Raw genomic sequence first — 19,107 nt, 5'->3', positions numbered from 1 at the left:
TGTTTCAAATGCGCCATTCAAATGATGACACGGAGTCATCTTCTTCACGCGAATATCTGCAATTAATTTTTTACAGCGTTCTTTTCTTGAAGCGCTGTAAAAACACAAACTCATACCACCTGCAAAATAGCGAATACGATCTAGAGCACCAATAAACTTTTTGCGAGGCCATGGTTGAGATCGTCTCGACCTCACGAATCTAACCATGGCATCCATTTGTCCTGATTTTACCTGTATCTAAAACCCCCAATTTGGAGCTTCGAACCCTAGCATGGCAAATTGTTCATAACAGCATAATAACATCCAAAAATTTCCAGAATCGATCAACACAGCATAATAAACACAAATATGCAATTGGATATGAATATGGATGCATAAATTGGCAAGATCGAACGAAATTAGAAAGCTACAAACCGAGGCTTGTTGGTGACGATTCTGAGACCCTTGCTTGATGAGAATGATTCAGTTAGTTCCAGTGATTCCTCAGGGACGTGTTGGGATCGATTGCACACCTTGAATTGCCTTGTAACACGAAATTGGAGTTTGAGTTTTTTTGGTGAATTTTTGACTCGAGTTAGGGTTCTCTTATGCAGCCAAATGTAACCCTTGCCATCTGAACTCGTTCAGTACTTATAGGAGACTAATTTAGGTCAAAAAAATTGGGTTGAATCCTTGTAAATCTTTGATTTGCAATGGAGAAGAATTTATTGAAAATATGGTTATGGAACTTTTCAAATTGATTCAATTTCCTCCCAATCATTAAGTGCACGAAATTATATTGGATATGGGATATATTTGATGATTAAATTAGCTCCAAATCACATCTTTTATAAAATATTTGATTTTCTTTTAATTTATATGATTTTAATTCTTTTTAATTGGAATAAAAAATCAAAATAAATCAAATTAATCATATATTTTCGTGGCAAAGAGATTTTGGGCTCTTGGATACTTGGGGACCAAGATTGAAGCAAAATAATTTGGGCCCATTTGCAAAAAGTTTCAAGTTTCTTCACATTTTTCCCTCCAAAATAGTCCAACTTTGACAAGGCCTATCTCTCTCATTTTTTGAGGTATGGAGGTGTTCTAAGACTTTTTAGAAACCTTAGAGAGTCCTCTAACCAGTGTCTTTGGTCTTATATCAAAATTATTTTCCATGCTCCTTGTGTGTCCTTTTGAAAAAAGTGACTTTTTGTTGACTTTTGAAAAGGACCTGTAATGTTTTGGTCCATATCTCTCAAACGAAGCATTTTTAGACTTGGCATGTGAGACACAATTTTGTAGAGAATCAAATTTCCTTCAAACTAAGCTTTGGATGGAAAATTTCTGATGTTCCATGTGAGAGTTATGGCTGGTTAAAGTTCAGTTGACTTTTCCTATAAGAAACCCTAATTTAGAAACCTTTTGATTTGTTGATTTTTGATCTTTCCTTGATGAACCATGATCAATTCTTGATCAAATGATGAATGATACTTCAATATTAGGATCTTGAAAAAAAATCAGGAGTTTTGACTTTACTTTGACCACAGTTGACTTCTAGGTTAACCTACTCGACTGTTGACTTTTTGAACAATTGAGTGACCAATCTTTGAGATGGGACTTGATATTTGTCATGGAGATGATGTGAGATATATTGAGCCATATGAGATGCCTTGGATCCATTGATTCACTGATTTTTCTTTGAATAAGCCAAACCCTAGTTTCAGAGCCTTGTATAGGAGAGTGTGTCTTGGAGCTTTATGTATTGATTTGGATTTGTATAGAAGAAAATGTATGGGCAAGTTTTAGGGTATGACACACATTGTATTACATTTTGCTGCTATTATGTTTTAGCCAAACATAGATGTCAATCAGCCAATAAAAGCACCAACAATCTCCCCCTTTAGCATATTTTGGCTAAAACTATACATTCATTTAAAATGCAGCAAAACATAAATGTTTCAACTTTCAAGACAACAAGGAAGAACAGAATTTTACATTCTCAGAATTGAGCTTTAATCAATACCTTCTGTTCTTCAGGTCTTGAACCACATCATAACATCTTCAGTCTGCTACAAAATCCTTTGTTTCTTTTTATAGTAGCAAAATCAGAAGATGATATTCTTTTCCCCCTTTTTAGTCATAATATGACAAAGAATTTTTCCGATGTCATAATATGCAGTGGAACATCTTCATGCAACACTGATGTACACGAGGAAGACGATGGGAGAAGGCCTTTGTCTTGGCGGACCAATGGTGGCATAAGAGACCCCTTACTCAGTCTTGAACTAGAAACCAAATCCTAGCTTAGACCCTGGGAGAGGACTTGAGTGAAAACTGTCCACCAGTCCTAGTAACTCAGAACACAAATCACAATTGTGTTCATAACTCAGATCACAAATCACAACGAAAATAGTTCTTATACTGAAGGTTGTATATGATGGAACATCTTTGTTGTTATTGCAGAAAAACCCATGGTAGAGACCATCAACATCCCCAGCCCATGTTTTTCTTTTTTTGAAGAGGTTTTGGTAAAGCAACCCATCACAGTACCAAACCCAGACACGACTCATAAGAACACACACGAACAACATCTTGAGAGAGTTTAATTTCTGTAATCTATGGAGACGCCATTATATAGCCATTGGAGATCATAGGAAATAACGATGGTCTTTGGTCTTGTTCAACGGTCAAACGGTTAATAAGGAAACAGTTCCAAAAGTAATTACTCTTTCCAAAGCATTTTTTGACTGTTTTTCTGATATGAGTTATCTTATAATACCAGTGCATGCATAGTCATTGATTGTACTTTACACCGACCACTGATGTGTAGATAAACTTCAAGACAGATTTCCTTGTTTGACTTTAGAAGATTCAATGTATTTAAACATGTCATGACATCCTGTCAGACATTGTCACTTTTCTTCCCTTTAAGCACATAGCTCAAGATTCTTCAAAAGATTAAGACAAAGCATCCTATGGACCAAGTAACAGACTCCCCACTTACTCTTCTGACTCACTAGTCATAGACATAGACTTCTGTTATTCTGAACACCTTGAGACTGTTAGACATACAGCTACCTCATTAGTGTAGAGAAAGAACTGTGGGTTCCAGTTGCACATGGTTAGATTCAACCATTCACAAATAACTGACTATAATGTTGTCACATTTTCTTCATTATGTAAAAGTATTCTTGACCATGATACTTTTCTTGACATAAGAATTCACCCCCTATCTGAGATAGACTGAGCTTCTTCAAGGAATAAACTTGAAATGATGAATGGAAAATATAAGACGCATCTTCATATCTTCAAGAGCCTCACCCTTTGTTCAACTATCCTGCTGAACACACTCACTATTGCAAAAATGCTCCTTTACATTAAATACTCACACCAGAAATAAGATGTTATAACATTGTGTCTAACATCTGTATTACCAGCATATTCCACAAGGTTCATATCTCTTTCTGCAACAGACCTTTGTCTACCAACTTATCTCCTCCAGAAATGATCAACTGATGACCTCTTGACATTAGAAGCACACACAGAGAGGTTGCCACAATCTCAACATAAATAACTGCCACTTCTTGTACTTTGTTAAGCATAACCTTTCCATGTTTGGATCAGATCATGGTCTGCGTAACACAATTTAAACTCCTTCTTAATATGGTGTTTCTCAATCTCACACATTGATTAACATGCTCCTTGAACTGGAAGGATCCTCCTTTATCCTCAATTGTGTTGATCAGATCATAGAACTTTTGTCTTAATAGTCATATTCACGAAGTGAAGTCTTCATTATGAAAGTAATTATGTATTGCCAGAACAAATTACTAACATCCAGATCAGAACCTGCCCATTCTAATCCACATTATGTTTGAACTGCCACTTTAGACAATAATGTCGCTTTTTCAAACTTCGCATGCATATTCCTAGACCTTCTTTCGGGATAATAGCACATTGTGATGTTGACATCACTCAAGACATAAGTTCGTCTGAACCCTAAACTCAAACAAACTCTGACTATCCATAGAGATAACATGTCTCTATAGAATGACTTGGAACACAAGAAACAATTTGGTATGACAGATTCAGGATGTCATTCACGATGTCAAGACATTTGATCTGTTATTAACATAGCAGAGGAAGAATAGAAAGATCCCCTAATTGTTATTTACTCCTAAGGAGGGGTCAATGAGAACTGGGATCATATATGTTCAGTCAACATAACCAGATTGTAAACTTTATTGGTTTTGTAAAGGAACAGCTATCAAACCTGAACCTGATGTTATACATGATGTCACAACATCCATGACTAAACAAACAAAACATTGCAGAAGATAAATAACACAGTTAATTGTTAACCCAGTTCAGTTTAAACTACCTATTATGGGGGCTACCAAGCCAGGAAGAAGATTTCACTATCAATAGTACTATTTTATGTAAACAACCTTTGGTTTACAGATAAACAACCTCTGATTTACCTAGTCACTACCCAATGCAACCTTTATCTCAGACATCTATCCAAGACAAGAGAACCTCTGCTCACTCCCTAGTGATAACTAACTGTTACAACCCTGCAACAGCTATTTACACAATTAACAATGAACAATAACTTGATCTTGCTTCACAGCTTCAATCAAGAACACAATACTCAACTCTTACCTACAAATTTCGAGTGAGAACAATCACTTCTCTTACCTACAGGTTTCGAGAAGGACATGGCAGCCATCGCACAACCTGGGTGGTCTACCTATATAAACCCTAATGGCTACATCTTTTCTAAACAAGGTTTTCTATATAAAACTAGGTTACAAAGGTTTCTATTTATAACCTATTCCCAATTGGACTTGGGCTTACAAATTGCACCACTCCTTGCTATTACAAATCTGCATAAACCTTCTGCTACAATCAAGGTCTTTTAATCATGAGTTTCCTAATTTATCTCCTAAATTAGAAACTGCTGAATCTTCAATCTTCTAATCTGATTCTTCAATATTCTGACTTGATTCTTTTGACCATTAAATCTGCGCCACATAGGATTGCATAATACTCACTGAATATTTTGTATCTGTTGAGAATCAAACTGAATCTTCATTCCAGTTCTGCAGGCGCGATGTCATGAGTTGATGTGATGACATTCCATATAACATCTTTCTTGTACCTGTTTTGTTCTTTTATATTTTTGCAAGATTACATATTGTATTACATTTTGCTGCTATTATGTTTTAGCCAAACATAGATGCCAATCAGCCAATAAAAGCACCAACACATTGTGTTGGGGTACTACAGTTGGTATCATAGTAGGTCGATTCTTGACCAAGCCATAAGACATCATAAATCAATCATTTTCTACCTTGTTTGTGTGTTGTGGTTGTAAATCTTATTGTCATAATATGTAGTCTTAGGCATGCTCAACTTGACTTCTATGTGTATCACAGAAAAAAAGACTATGGTTGAGTAGCACCAAACTTGTGGAACACCCAAAGCCACCCTAGCTCAAAATGTACAACTATAGAAAGGGATGGAGAATGTTGGTGCTCAATAGCCTCAATTCATGCATGTGCAGTTCATGCTACAAGTGATATAGCAAATATAGGGCTATCTACAAACTTAAACTGCTGCATATAATGTGGGAAGTCTAGGATTCTATGAGTTCTACCGCATGAAACCCCCAGAGTTTGAAGGAATTATTGATCCTCTTCGGGAACAAGATTGACTAACATGAATGGAAAGAGTTTTCCATGTAGTATCGTGCACTGAGGAGGACAAGCTGACTTATGCTAAGAAAATGGTGACTCAAGGAATTCCGAGAGACTGGGAACACTTTAAGCGGTATTCTTGGACAAATACTTTCCGGATAACTTGAGGGCTCAAAAGGAGTTCGAGTTTCAACAACTCCGGCAGGGGAATATGCTTGTGGATGACTATGCCAAAAAGTTTGAGGATATGGTTGCTTATTCCAACCAAGCCATTTACGCACCAGATGTCTACTAGAAGGTTAATTAATTCATGTTCGTACTTAAAGGCAAGATCGAGCATAGTGTGGCTCCGCAACATTTCAACACATATGCCGAGTTGTTACGACTATGCTATGTTGCTGAAAAAGCCTGAAGAAGATTATATTAGAAAGAGACCAATCCATGCGGGGTCCAAGAGATCATGGGAGGACTATAAACAAATTGAAGCCCAATAAATATCCATCAAAAGGGAATCAAACTCAAGGATTAAGACCGAGGCAACCTCCTTAGTGTAATGTTTGCAAAAGGGCTCATTTTGAGGAGTGTAAAAGTGGTGCTTGGAAGTGTTTGTGTTGCAATGAGATGGGGCATATTGCTAGAGATTGTCTGAATCAGAATGTATAAAATACTATAGAGAAAGGAATAGGTCGGGTATACACCTTGGATGCTAAGAAGGCCAAGGGATAATAGTGACCTAATTGTTGTTACGTATTACTTGCGTAATCAACCCCTATTAGTTTGTTTTTAATATGGAGTGTCTCATTCTTTTATCTCAACCAAGTGTGTGCAACGACTTAGACAATAAGCGATTATTTTATTGTCTCTGATGGTAGTAACCATCGCTTCAGATAGTAGCGTAGATACCTAATGCATTTGTGAAAATTGTCCAGTGTCGGTGAATGGTCGTGCATTTCTAATTGACCTAATATGTTTTTTGTTCAAGAAGATTGACATGGTTTTTGGAATGGATTGGCTCTTTTCCAATTTCGTGTACATCGACAATAAGGAAAAGACCATCTTCATTCTGACGGGTGAAGCTACTCTAAAGGATGTAGTGACTTCTCTGTTAGAAGGTACAGTTGATAAGGTTAATTTTTTGTTCGAGCAAGAAAAAATATTGCTCTTGATTATCACCATGGATTCAAGTGAAAAGATTAATGTCTCTCAAATTTTGATAGTTTGTGATTTCCCTGAAGTTTTGTTCGAGGACGTCACTTTGCTACCTCTTGAAAGAGAAGTGGAACTCCCCATTGATCTGGTCCTGGAAAAGGCTCCAGTTTTTGTTTCCACGTAACATATGTCGTTGATTGAGCTCAAAGAATTAAAGATTCGGTTGGAAGAGTTGTATGATAAGCATTCCATCAGCTCGAGTGTCTCTCTCTAGGGAGCTCTCATTTTGTTTGTGAAGAAGAAGGATGGTGGAATGCGTCTGTGCGTTGACTATCACCAATTGAATAAGGTCATCTTCAAGAACAAGTATCCCCTACCTCATTTCGATGACCAAATGAAGCATGTGAAAGGAGCATGTGTGTTCTCTAAAATTGATTTATGGTTGGATTATCATCAAATTAGGGTAAAGAACTCCGACGCACCGAAGACCACATTTAGGACTCGGTATAATCAGTAAGAATTCCTTGTAATGCCATTCGGTGTGACTAATGCTCATGTTGTCTTTATGGACTACATGATCATATACCCCAGTTTACTCCTGTACTCAGCAAGAGCACGAGGAACATTTGAAGATTATTTTATCAGTTTTGAAGGAAAATGAACTCATTGCAAAACTTAGTGTGAGTTATGGATGATCGAAGTGAAGGTCCTTGGTCATGTCATGTCTCAAGGTGGAGTGGCAATGGATATGTCTAAGGTGGAAGCAGTGATTAATTGGGAGAGACCTCAAAATGGCTTTGAAGTGAAGAGCTTTTTAGGGTTAGCCGGTTATTTTTGTGGGTTTATCAAAGGCTTTTCTTATCGTAGAATTATTTTATGTACGGCCTTGAATTAGTTGTTATTGTTTTTGAATTCAAAGTGTGGCGCCACTATTTTTATGGGGTTCACTTTTAAATGTTCAGCGATCATAAGAGCCTAAAATATATATTTGATCAAAGGACGTGAATATGCGGCAGACGAGATGGATGGAACACCTAAGTATTTTGACTTCGATTTGAGGTGTTCAAGATATTGAAGAAGAACATGGGCATGGAAGACTTGAATTAAGGTGGTGTGTTGAGAGAATAATATAATTCAAGTCATGAAATAGTTTAACATAATATGTCAACAGGTTACATGATGAGTGCTAAATTGTTGTAAATTTGAGTGTGAATAATTAGCACTCATCGACTTAATTCATTTTCTTTTTGTCAATAAACCTTAACTTTAGTGTATACTCGGTATAGTTTATGTTATAGTGTATATATTGGGTTATCATGTAAAAAATTATTGAGTTTAATTGTTTTTATCTCATTTTTGTAGGTATTCAAGCAATGATATTTTGTCATTGTTAAAAAGATCATTAAATAAGTTTTCCAATGCTTCGAACCGTGTGTAAATCAGAGTTATGGTTCTCAAGTTATGGCTGAAATAGTGTTGGATTTTGAGGTTTGTTGTCAAGCTCGCTTCTAGTGTAATTCGCCAGGCGAATCTGTTTGGGAAGTAACATATTTTAAGTGAAAAACACATTTTTTAGGTTATGGTTTTGGGTTATTTGTTTCCAATTTCATCAACCTTCATTTTTTGGTCTAGAGAGCTTAGAAAACAACAATGGAGCTTGCATATGAATGATCTGAGGTCGAATTTCTCATCGATTGGTGTTGACAAACCAAGTAATGTTTGGTTTTTCTTCTTCTCTTCTCTTTGTAATCTCTATTTGTTGGAGTTTGTATGTAACTTTACCTTGATTATATGTATATTTATTGCTCATGGTGTTGTATAAAATTTAGTTTACAAATCAATATTGATGTTTATCCTTATGCTTTGTGCTTGAATTTGAGTTGCTTTAGACATTAACTTCACAAATCTTATTCTTGGATAATATTTGCTAGGTCCTAGACTCTAGAGATGGATTTAGGCTTAGTATTCACTTTAGGTATCGACTCTTAATGCCTCGTGTTGATTGAATTGCGCGAGACATTGTCGACGAGAACAAAACGGTTGATATCAGTCGTAACTCTGTGTGAGTGATAAGTGACGATATTGCCGATTGATTTAGATTGAGTACAACTGGGTAGTAAGTTTAAGTATTTTATATGGTAGATGAAATGCAAACCCGAGAGCACTCTACTCTCTGAAGAATAAATTCTATTTCTGTTAATAAGCTTTAATTCCCACATTTAGCGTTTTTAAACCATTTTAACCCAAACTCAATAATACGAGAAATTGTTGAACAGCAATTCAGTAGCATAATCTCTGTGGAGACGATATGATAAAACTAAATAAATACTTAGCCGCTTTATCGCATCAAAATTACACTCTAGAAGTTTTAGTTAAAAGCTGAGTCAATAGCAAAGTACAACCAGTTGACATATTATGTCAACAGGTTACGCTCTGAAAGTTTTAATTAAAAAATGAGTAAGTAGCAAAGTGCAACCGATTGACATGATATGTCAACCCCTGAGAATTTTTGTTTTATGTTCACTAGTTCTCTCAGGCTTTCTCCCTCTCCGCACTTAATTACTCAATTATTCATCAACATTGTAGTTCTAAATTCTAATAATTATAAGATTGGACAATATATCTCATATCTTTTATAGAGAAACCTATATTAATTTCATAATTAAATTTAAAAAAAAATGTAAACATGTAATTTTAAAATCAAATTTAAATAAAAAAATATTATAACAACCGAAGAGTTTTAAAGAATTAAAATTTAATAGGTGAAAATAAATTATAACAACAAATGAACAAAGGAGATGAATGGTAAAGAATGGAATATTATGAGCTCAACTTATTATGTAGAAAAAGATGGATAGACTGAGTAATTAATAGATGCTTCAAAAGTTATTTAAAACAAAGCAGCCTAAGTCCTGGTCTTATTGGGTGTCATAGGCAGAATTTTGGTGTAGCACCACCTATCAAGACCTATCAAGAGTCTATTTAACCTCCTAAAATTTAAGATTTTCTAAGCAATGAAACAAAGTTAGTTGGAGTAGCATTGGGGTTGAGTGATAGAGTGATAGAGTTTAAGCTTTCAAACAATTGAAATTACATTTTGAGGTGAGTGGGCCTTTATTAAATTGTTGCTCGATTTAGAAATTTGTTGCTAGATGCTATAGTTCTTTCAAAATCACAGAAAATATAAGAGCAGGGGCAGTCGCTTACAAGCTATGATTAACTCATGAATTTTTTTAAACAAAAGAGAAAATTATATTAAAAGCAAAAGGATAACAAACAACGCAAGAGAGATATCAAACCAAAATCTCTTAAGCACAAAGTATAAGTTTAGGGATTTCATTTTTGTCTAACAAATAATTCTCAGTAATATGCTTATGCACGTATCTAAACCAAGTAATCGTTTTGCTCTTAAAGTCGATGTTAGCAAGAAAATCCGCACAAAAATTGATTTTACGGTAAATGAGTGATACTAAAATCAATGTTAAGAGTGTAAGCCCAACACATAAGCCAATGAGATTTTAATTTCCACGGCACCAAGTTAGAGAAAGCTTTCGTCTCATGAATTTAAGATGGTAAGTATAAATATATTGTTTGATAAGACCTCTTCCATTAATTTTTTCAATCTCTTATGATATTCGTCGCATTGATTAGACAATGAATTTTGAATTTGTTCCCTTAGTCATTTATTTTGGCAATTAAATATCGTTAGTTAACCTAAAATTAATAATATTAATGAAAACAAAATAGAAGTTCAAAAATATAATTTGATTTGGTTTGTTTTGGATGAAGTACGTTAATTATTAAAAAGTTTTTGGAATACAAATAATTTTCAAAAATATTTTTTTATTTTGTTTTAGTTTTAAAAAATAAATTTATTTTATATTTTTAAAAATATTTTGAATAGTAAAATAAATTTATTTTATTTTTTTAAATTAAAAAATTAATTTTAACATCTTGTTACATAAATATATATTTATTAAAAATTAAAACAATATCAAAATTAAAACAATATGAAGTTATAAGATAACATAAAAGGTCAGTTATAACCTCCTACTACTTTTGTTTTGTTGTTTTGATTTTTTTTAAATATTATTTAAATTTTAAAATATTATTAAAAATTAACTTTTTATATTCACCTAAGAACGCTTGAAGTAAAGATTAGGAAACATCAAAATGACTAATTAAAACATAAACACTCCATTGATTCTTTTAATAATCTCAATAAAAAAATGTAAAGTACACTTAAATAAAAAAATATTAAATTTTATTTTGATTTTTTTGTTATGACTATGATGAGTTATGCTCAGAAGAGTTATGACAGTTCAATTAGTAATACAACTTTTAAAAAAAAAAAAAAAGTAGTGCAATTTATAATAACATATTTTCTTTGAATTGATTTTTTTAATTAGTTTTTCTATTCCTCTATTTTTCTTCTCACTCTAAAAAATATTATAATATAAATAATTAATAAATTAAATAACTGAAAAAATAAAAAATCATCCCAAATAGATGTTTTGACTTAATTTCTCAATGTTTTTGCAAGAAAAAAATATATAAGCAAAATATTCAGCAGAATCAAGTAGATTAAGCAATACAATTATATACTTTTTTAAAATTATATTTATTTTTATCTGGGTAATATGTTTTGACATTGAAACAAAACATTAATATAATTTTAAAATTAAATTAAAAAAATATATAAACACATTAATTTGAGAATCAAATCTAAACAAAAAATTATAACCCAAATAAAACTAAATAAACTAACTTTTTCCGCATTTTTTAAGTTTGTTTGTTGTGGTTTAATGAACTTCTACAATATAATATTTTACCTAATCTTCATATATTTTTGTCTAATATCATTTTGATTACGAAACTTAATCACCGATATATTTTAGTTTATCTGTTTTATCTTTAAAAAATAGATTTTTATATTTTTAAAAAACAGTTATAAATTTTTTTTAAATATTAAAATATAAATAATTCTTTTTCTATAAATAGAAAGTTTAATTTTAACATCTTATAATATAAATATAAATTTTTAAAGATTAACCCTTAATTGAGGTTGAAATTATCCTCTTGAATAATATTGCAGCAAATGAAGGGATGTTATAAGAATTGTTAAATCATTAACAAATGATGATGAAGTTATAAAATATGAGCAGATAGGTCATGGGATACAAAAGCCAATGTCATTCAAGAGGCATGATACACATGCAGCTAAATTAAATAAAAAGATATACCAAAAAAAATTAAAAACAAGAAGATAGAGAAAAAAATTTAATAACCAAATATTGAAAAAAATATATACAAATTATCATGTTTCAGAAGTATTTATCCGATTAATAAGATTTCAGAAACGCGTGTATTTAAATTTTGAGAGTTGCCGCCACTTCATTTGACGCATTGGTGTGACTTTTACATGTGGTGCCACCTCATTTGGTGCATGCATTTGAAAAAGTAAAGCATGCCCCACTTCCCTTGGCGCATAGGTGTTAATCCTTTTTTTTTCTAAATAGTAAGAATAATTAAGAATAAAAGGAGAAAAAGTAAAGCATGCGCCGCTTCCGTCGGGTGGGACATAAACATTTGAGGCGTAGTAACCGATCTGAACCAATACATATATTCAGTTGTGTGTTGCATTATTTGGTTTTCGGGTGCGACAGGAAATTGTAGGATATGATGTTCACATCTCTTTCACATTCGGCACCATTCTTGCGCGTAAGCTTTCCAATTAGTCCAAGGTGATCCAAAATATTGCGATAGAGGCCCACGTTGCGTCTAGGATTCTTGCTGTAATTCATCCCATGTACACAAAACCTAAATCAAATAGAGACAATGCAAATTAATGACGACCGATTACCAAAAATTGAAAAATTTGATAGAGAATTATATACTTACTTTGACCACAACGAGGGGCTGGCAAGACAAGAGTATAGGGCTCTACTGCCATCTTGTTGGTGCGATTGCGAAAAGTTTCAAGCCTTTTGTATGTCATGCTCTCAAGTCATTGCGGCATGTGCGTATGTTCATCAAGATGCATTGTCACTTATACGCGCCAAGTGAAGTGGCGCATGCTTTACTTTTTCAAATGCATGCGCTAAATGAGGTAGCGTCACGTGTAAAAGTCACACCAATGTGCCAGATGAAATGGCGAGAAACTTGATTAATTGCGTAAATACTTCTGAAACATAGGGATGGCAAACAGACCCAAACCCGCGGGGCCCACCCGCACCCGAACCCGAGTCAACGGGTGAAAACCCGCGCCCGAAATCCGAAATCACACCCGAATATATATATATATATATATATATATATATATATATATATATATATATATATATATATATATATATATATATATATATATATATATATATATATTATGGAAAGTTGTAAGAAAATAGTAAAAATATATTTTATGTATTTTGTTGCGGGTTTCGGTGAAAAAACTCGAACCCAACGGGTGTGGACGTGGGTGTTATTTTGTCACCCGAATAGCTTTTGGGTTTGGGTTCGAGTGATAATTTCGGGTGTGGGTTTGGGTAGTATAAAACCCGTACCCGCGGGCACCCGTTGCCATCCCTACTGAAACATAGTTATTTGTGTTTTTTTTCAATAACTGATTATTCAAAAAAAAATTATATCTTCAAAATGACCACGCTTTTAAAGAGCATTGCTTAAAATATTTTTAAATAAAAAAAGTTTTCGAAAAGCTTTATATTTCATACATAATAAATTTTAAAAAGAAAAATTTAACTAATATATAAATGCTGCAGAGAACTAGTCTGCAATTGTGTAGCACTAAAGTGGCAAACGAGTCTCTGCAAAGGACGATATTCGGAAAATACCGAGTTCGATTCCTGGCAGAAACAACACTTGGCCAGTGCACGTGCCTCCGTAGCACGAGCCGGATTAGTCGACCTACTATGTAGGTCGGAACCGGTGCGAAAGCAAAAAGTTGCCTTAGTTGCAATTGATAAAATGACATGATAACCTATTAAAATAGGTCCGAATGCCAAAAGTATTTCGATGTAGTTACTGCAAAAAAAAAATGTTTACTTCATCTTTTATGGAGCCAAATAAAACACTGAAATAGTACAAATTTCACACTTAACAATTTTTCTTCGTAATGTATAAGTTCCAAATTTATGTATACAAAGAAAGCCAAAGCTTTAGTTTCATGATTATTGATAATTGTCAGTAAACACTTAAATTTAATGAAGAATCATAATTTTTCTTATCTAATAAATCCAAAGCAACAAACAAGAGAGTAGCATGGAACAAATGTAACAAAAACTGAAATGTCTTAATTATTTGGGGAAAAGCATGATGCCAGTCTCGGCGGCAGGTATTTTACACAAGCCAAACTTCCAATCAGGCCTACGAAAAACAAAATCACAAAGAATTCTGCCGTGAAATGAGAAACACCGATATCTCACCTTCTAAGTTTTCTCTATTCTTTCTTTTTTTTTTTACTATTTATCTTTTGAAGTGTTCACAATGCTTTAGCAAGTCCAAGAAGATGATCTTTTAATCACTGGTTTCATCTGCTTGTCTTCTTCAAGGGAAATCATTCCCAAGTGTGAGGGATCCTCCAGCATCATCTTGGCCACCAGGTAACCTGCAATAGACCATGTTTGGTATTTCCTTGCTTGTTTGCCCACATATCTTCCAAGTTTACCATCATAATATTCAGGCCATCCATCCTTCAGCAAACGACTCTCAGCGAGCTCAATTGCACGTCTTGCTATTTGTGGTCTCCCTGTCTTGATGCAAGCAGCCGTTACTAGCCACAGGAGCACTGCACTCGAGCAAGAAACAAAATGAAATGAAAAGTCAGAGAACAACATCAAAACTATGAATGTTTACATAAAAAATATATTGGTTCTAGGCACTTTTACAATTTTATTCCGTATCATATTGAAGGAACTGATATAACTTCAAAATGTATATGCCTCGAGAAGGAACAGTCACCCTACTGAACCACTAATTAAATCACACCCATAAATACCAAATTTGACTACACAGCATTTTCTATAAAGACAGTCTAGAACTAAGTCGATGAACCATGTACTAAGTAAATGTTATAAATGAACTTAGAATTACTAAGCATGATTAGAGAAAGAGAGAACCTGGCCAAGATCCTCCATTATGGTAACTCCATCTGGTATTTTTGGGATCACAACCAGTAACAATTCGCCACTCATGACTTTCTATTGCAGGGTAACTAATTTTTAGTGGCATTTCACCAACCAACTCATCCCAACGAGCTTCAATAAGATCCATGATTGCCATTGACTGATCTGGAGTTGCTAAAGAAGAAAGAATTGCAACACAATTACCAAGAGCAAACCATCGAAAATCCATTCGAGCCGGACTGACATTTCCAATGAAGTAGCCGCCACGTGTTGGCATAAAGTCAAACACCCAATCTGGAATTGAATCCGGAATAACATTAAACTTATTTACTGCAGTATGGGAGTACTCCTCTGTCTTGTACCGATAAATGTCATTTAGTTGCTGGAAGTCAAGCCAAAAGTAGCTTCTCATGTGAAAACTTAGGGCATGCAAGCGCTTCACAACACGCTCTACACACTCCTTTCCATCAGCAGTATCTTGCTTGAGCATTGACAAAGCACATCTCAATGCCATGAAGAAAAGTGCTTGAATCTCTATAGGATATCCATAAACACCCTGCAGGAATAAGGAAACAATTAATAATGCTGGAAAGTTCTTCAAAATCATCCCAAATATGAGTTGAACCTCAACTCCACCAAGGAAATGAAACTATATTCAAGAGTTTAAAATTATTTGGAAAGAACTTTTTTGTAATGCTCAATAATGCGTTGCCACTACATTACAAGAAATTTGACAAAGTTGAAGAACACTAAGAATTGTAATAACAAAACTAATTAAATTTGCATGTCCTTGAACCATAAATTGGAAATTATAATTAATAGAATGCAATAAACACCATCAATATACGAATTATATTACATGCTATGAAACAAATGCAGAGTAAGCCTTACCATTCTTCGATCAATCATGCTGCATCCATCAGCACAAAGCAGAGTTGGGAATGTGTCAAACCCCTCTGACAGGCATAGAGTCAATATAAGTTTCATTCCTTTTTGACAACTGTCAGATTCAGACAGAGTTAAGTCTCCAGTAGATTTTGTGTAAGCGCGTAGTAAAATGATCCACCAGAACCCAGAGTCAACAGGAGCAACTCTTCCAATTGCACTTTCACCAAAATCTGCAATAAGAGTATCTGTTTTCCTAACTGCATCATGAAGGACTTTGAAACTAGCTGGCATCACACCCTCCCCAAGCTTAAATCGATCTACTCTTTTTTCCCACCCTTGAAGATGCAGTGTCTTCAATAAGAAGTTCTTTACTATTTCTGGTTCACCATTCATCAAAAAGGCTAGAGCACTTGGAACAAAATCTCGAACAAAAACCTAAAAAGGATAACGTCACCATCAGATATCATACTCATTCTTAGATGTTCTCCGTCACTGTAAAAGTATAAAGATTAAGTCCAGTGCTTTGTGGAGGCAACAATGAACAAAACTGCAGAGCTTCTTCTCAAAATCAATAATTATTCACTGGCAGAAAATATATGATACAAGTTTAACAATATACACACAAGGCATGTCAAAAGTAACTGTGAGACGGGCAAAACAAGAAAAGTTAACACATCCAGGAAATTATGGCTATTGAGAATTAACCGCGCCATAAACTGTTGTATTGTCATTTAAGGCTATCTTTTAATGAATCATTATCACAGTTACGGCTGTGTTTTCTATTGTCTGTTTTGTTCTTTTCTGAGCAGAATTTTCACCAGCAGTGATCTAAGATTGTTATCTTTAAACAGTGAAGAAAGCTAGGTTGTTTGTTAAAAGAAAGATTTCCCTGAATAATATCAAACATCCAGATGTTATATTAATTTCTAAATCCTTGGGAATGAAGGGATTTCAGCATATTTTAAGCATAATGATTCCGTGAAAATCAAATATACACTAGAGCACCTGTTGTACGTTTTACGTAGTATTATTAGATCCATAATTTGGGTAATACTCAGTGTTGTCGATGGCAGAGAGCCAAAGTACCGCCATGCCGGCCGCTTTTGCAGCGCCTTTATAGCAGATTATGGCAGAAAACCAGCAATATCGGCCGATACTTACCATTGCGGCAAGCCCAAAAACTGCCATGTTATCTGCCACAGCGGCCATGGCACCGCTATTTGATAACACTGGTAATAATAAAGTCAGAATGTATTTATAATTTACTGTTACCACAGATTGTATTATAGAATTTAGTAAGACCCTTGATTTATATAGTATTTCAGGTTCACGTGGCATGCGAAAACCTTTAGTAATAAATGTAAATTATACATAATATACATCATAACCCATTTCCAAGTATAGAGTAAAATTACATCCAAACTAAGAAGCATATTCAGGACAGTTTAATTTATTGCACCTTGATTAGTCGATTAAAGCTTCAATGACTGACAGATTTGAAAACTAGTGTACATATTGAAATATTGAATTTTAGTACTTATTAAGAAATTCACCTGATCATAATTTAGAACTTCCTCTGACTGATGATCAACAGCTGCAATTGTGCCGACAGGTTGGCCTTTAAAATAGACTAGAGATTTTCGGAGAGATTCCCAGGCATCGGCAACCATCGGATGAGGCTCAAACGAGTTCCGAGTAGACGAAGCAGGTGTGTTAAAACCAGATCTTCCTCCAGGCGAGCAATTGTCATAGTTATCCAATCCAGCCCTCGCAAAACCAACAGACAGTTCACTAAGCGACCTCTCGTCAAACGATCTCTGTCTCTCTATGTTTAGCCTCGGCTTATCAAGCAAACGAGAGAGATCAAAGTCGTCCATCTCAGAGATCGAACAGTGAGAACTGATTTTCCTTATTCCACCAGGCACGTCCATTTTTCCAGTAATCAAACTACTTTATCTGAAATAGATCTTTTATCTACAATCAAAAAGAGAGCAAAAAAAAGTAAGATCTAATGTTAAATGCAAATCTTCAACAAACATTTTACAAACAACTAAAAATGCAACAAAATAAATAAATATATAATAAAACAAAATCACATAACCAGTAACAGCACGGAAACGAGTCACACTCGCAAGTATCAGAACCATTAAAACACTATTGCATATTAGAAAACTCGAAAGTAAAACCTAAAAACTCTTCTCAGTACATTGCTGAAGAAACAAGTAACAGATCAGGATCCACAGAAAACAATAGTTAAATAAATCACTATCACCACGCCAAAAAGTTGCATAAAAAATAAAATTATGATTTCTGCAATGTAAAAACGAGCGCTATTTCATAAGCACGTAGAAAAATACACAGATCTGATAATACAAGAGGAAGTAAACGATACTGAAAAAAAGAACGAGTAGAAAAGAGATAATACCTGAAGGAAGATGGAGAAAGTGGCGCGTAGTGAGATCTCCCGGCGTAAACGACGGTGGTTGCCGGCGATTTCGCCGGAAAGTTGTAAGAAGAAAAAAATGTCAGAAAATTAGTAGGGGAAAGGAAAAAATGAGCAAGTGAAAGAAAGGTTATATTTATAGTCGAAGACGGACGGTAGAAGGTGAATCCCAATGGACCGTACCGTCCACTTTTTTTTTCTTTTTTATTTATTTTCTGTCTTGAAGGTTTACTTGATATAGCCGGTTATAACCGAAATTATTACCGGCGCGATCCACGTGGGTAAGACGACACCGTTTCGCTCTGTGTTTTGTTTCTCTCTATTGGATTATGGGAGCCAGGAGTGAAGCTACGGTTGGGTATTTATATTTATTATTTTGTGGGATAATTGGAAATTAATTAAATGGGTTGGTGGGTGGATTTCGAATCAATTATTATTCTATGGGCTTGGATTGTTACATTTCAACTTGTATTTTTCTTTCTTTTAAAAGTAAAAAATAAATAAATGAGGAAAGAACCTCTCGGAATAAAAATTTGAGAAAAAAATTTGACTTTTCAGAAAGCGTTGATAATTAGGTTTTAGTTTTAGGGTGTGCATCATGACAATAATGTACATCATTGTCATTTTATTTTATTTTGAAGGCGTCTTTTGATGGAAAAAATTATTGTGAGGATTTTATTTGTGTTTATAGTATTTCTATATTTGAAGATATTTAAATAATATATTGGTCCCAAAAAATGGAATAGGCATATAATATACTATTGGTCAAAAAAATCCAATTGGTATTCAATTCTATACAAAATGG

The 19,107-nt window shown here is 34.2% G+C and overlaps 1 protein-coding gene across 1 annotated transcript; it reads right to left on the bottom strand.

Annotated features, from left to right (window-relative positions):
- Window positions 1-14,120: 14,120 nt before the first annotated feature.
- On the bottom strand, window positions 14,121-18,646 carry LOC131643706 (alkaline/neutral invertase CINV2-like). Its single transcript, XM_058914005.1, has 5 exons — window positions 18,285-18,646; window positions 17,413-17,833; window positions 15,863-16,294; window positions 14,966-15,527; window positions 14,121-14,634 (listed from the first exon to the last, which is right to left on the bottom strand). Exons 2-5 carry the CDS (start codon window positions 17,788-17,790, stop codon window positions 14,339-14,341), a joined length of 1,668 nt encoding a protein of 555 aa, XP_058769988.1. The 5' UTR covers window positions 17,791-17,833; window positions 18,285-18,646; the 3' UTR covers window positions 14,121-14,338.
- Window positions 18,647-19,107: the final 461 nt, after the last annotated feature.

Source organism: Vicia villosa, linkage group LG1 (assembly GCF_029867415.1).
Source record: "Vicia villosa cultivar HV-30 ecotype Madison, WI linkage group LG1, Vvil1.0, whole genome shotgun sequence".
NCBI classification, from domain to species: Eukaryota; Viridiplantae; Streptophyta; class Magnoliopsida; order Fabales; family Fabaceae; genus Vicia; species Vicia villosa.
Note: the sequence above shows the minus strand (reverse complement) of the source record. Positions and strands in the feature narration are given on the sequence as shown.

Excerpts from the sequence above, each read along its gene's own strand:
- LOC131643706 (XM_058914005.1), bottom strand. The coding sequence starts at position 17,790 with ATGGACGTGCCTGGTGGAATAAGGAAAATCAGTTCTCACTGTTCGATC. Across the intron at positions 16,295-17,412 it reads AAGTTCTAAATTATGATCAG|GTTTTTGTTCGAGATTTTGT; the intron begins GTGAATTTCTTA and ends TATCCTTTTTAG. Across the intron at positions 14,635-14,965 it reads TAATGGAGGATCTTGGCCAG|TGCTCCTGTGGCTAGTAACG; the intron begins GTTCTCTCTTTC and ends GCTCGAGTGCAG.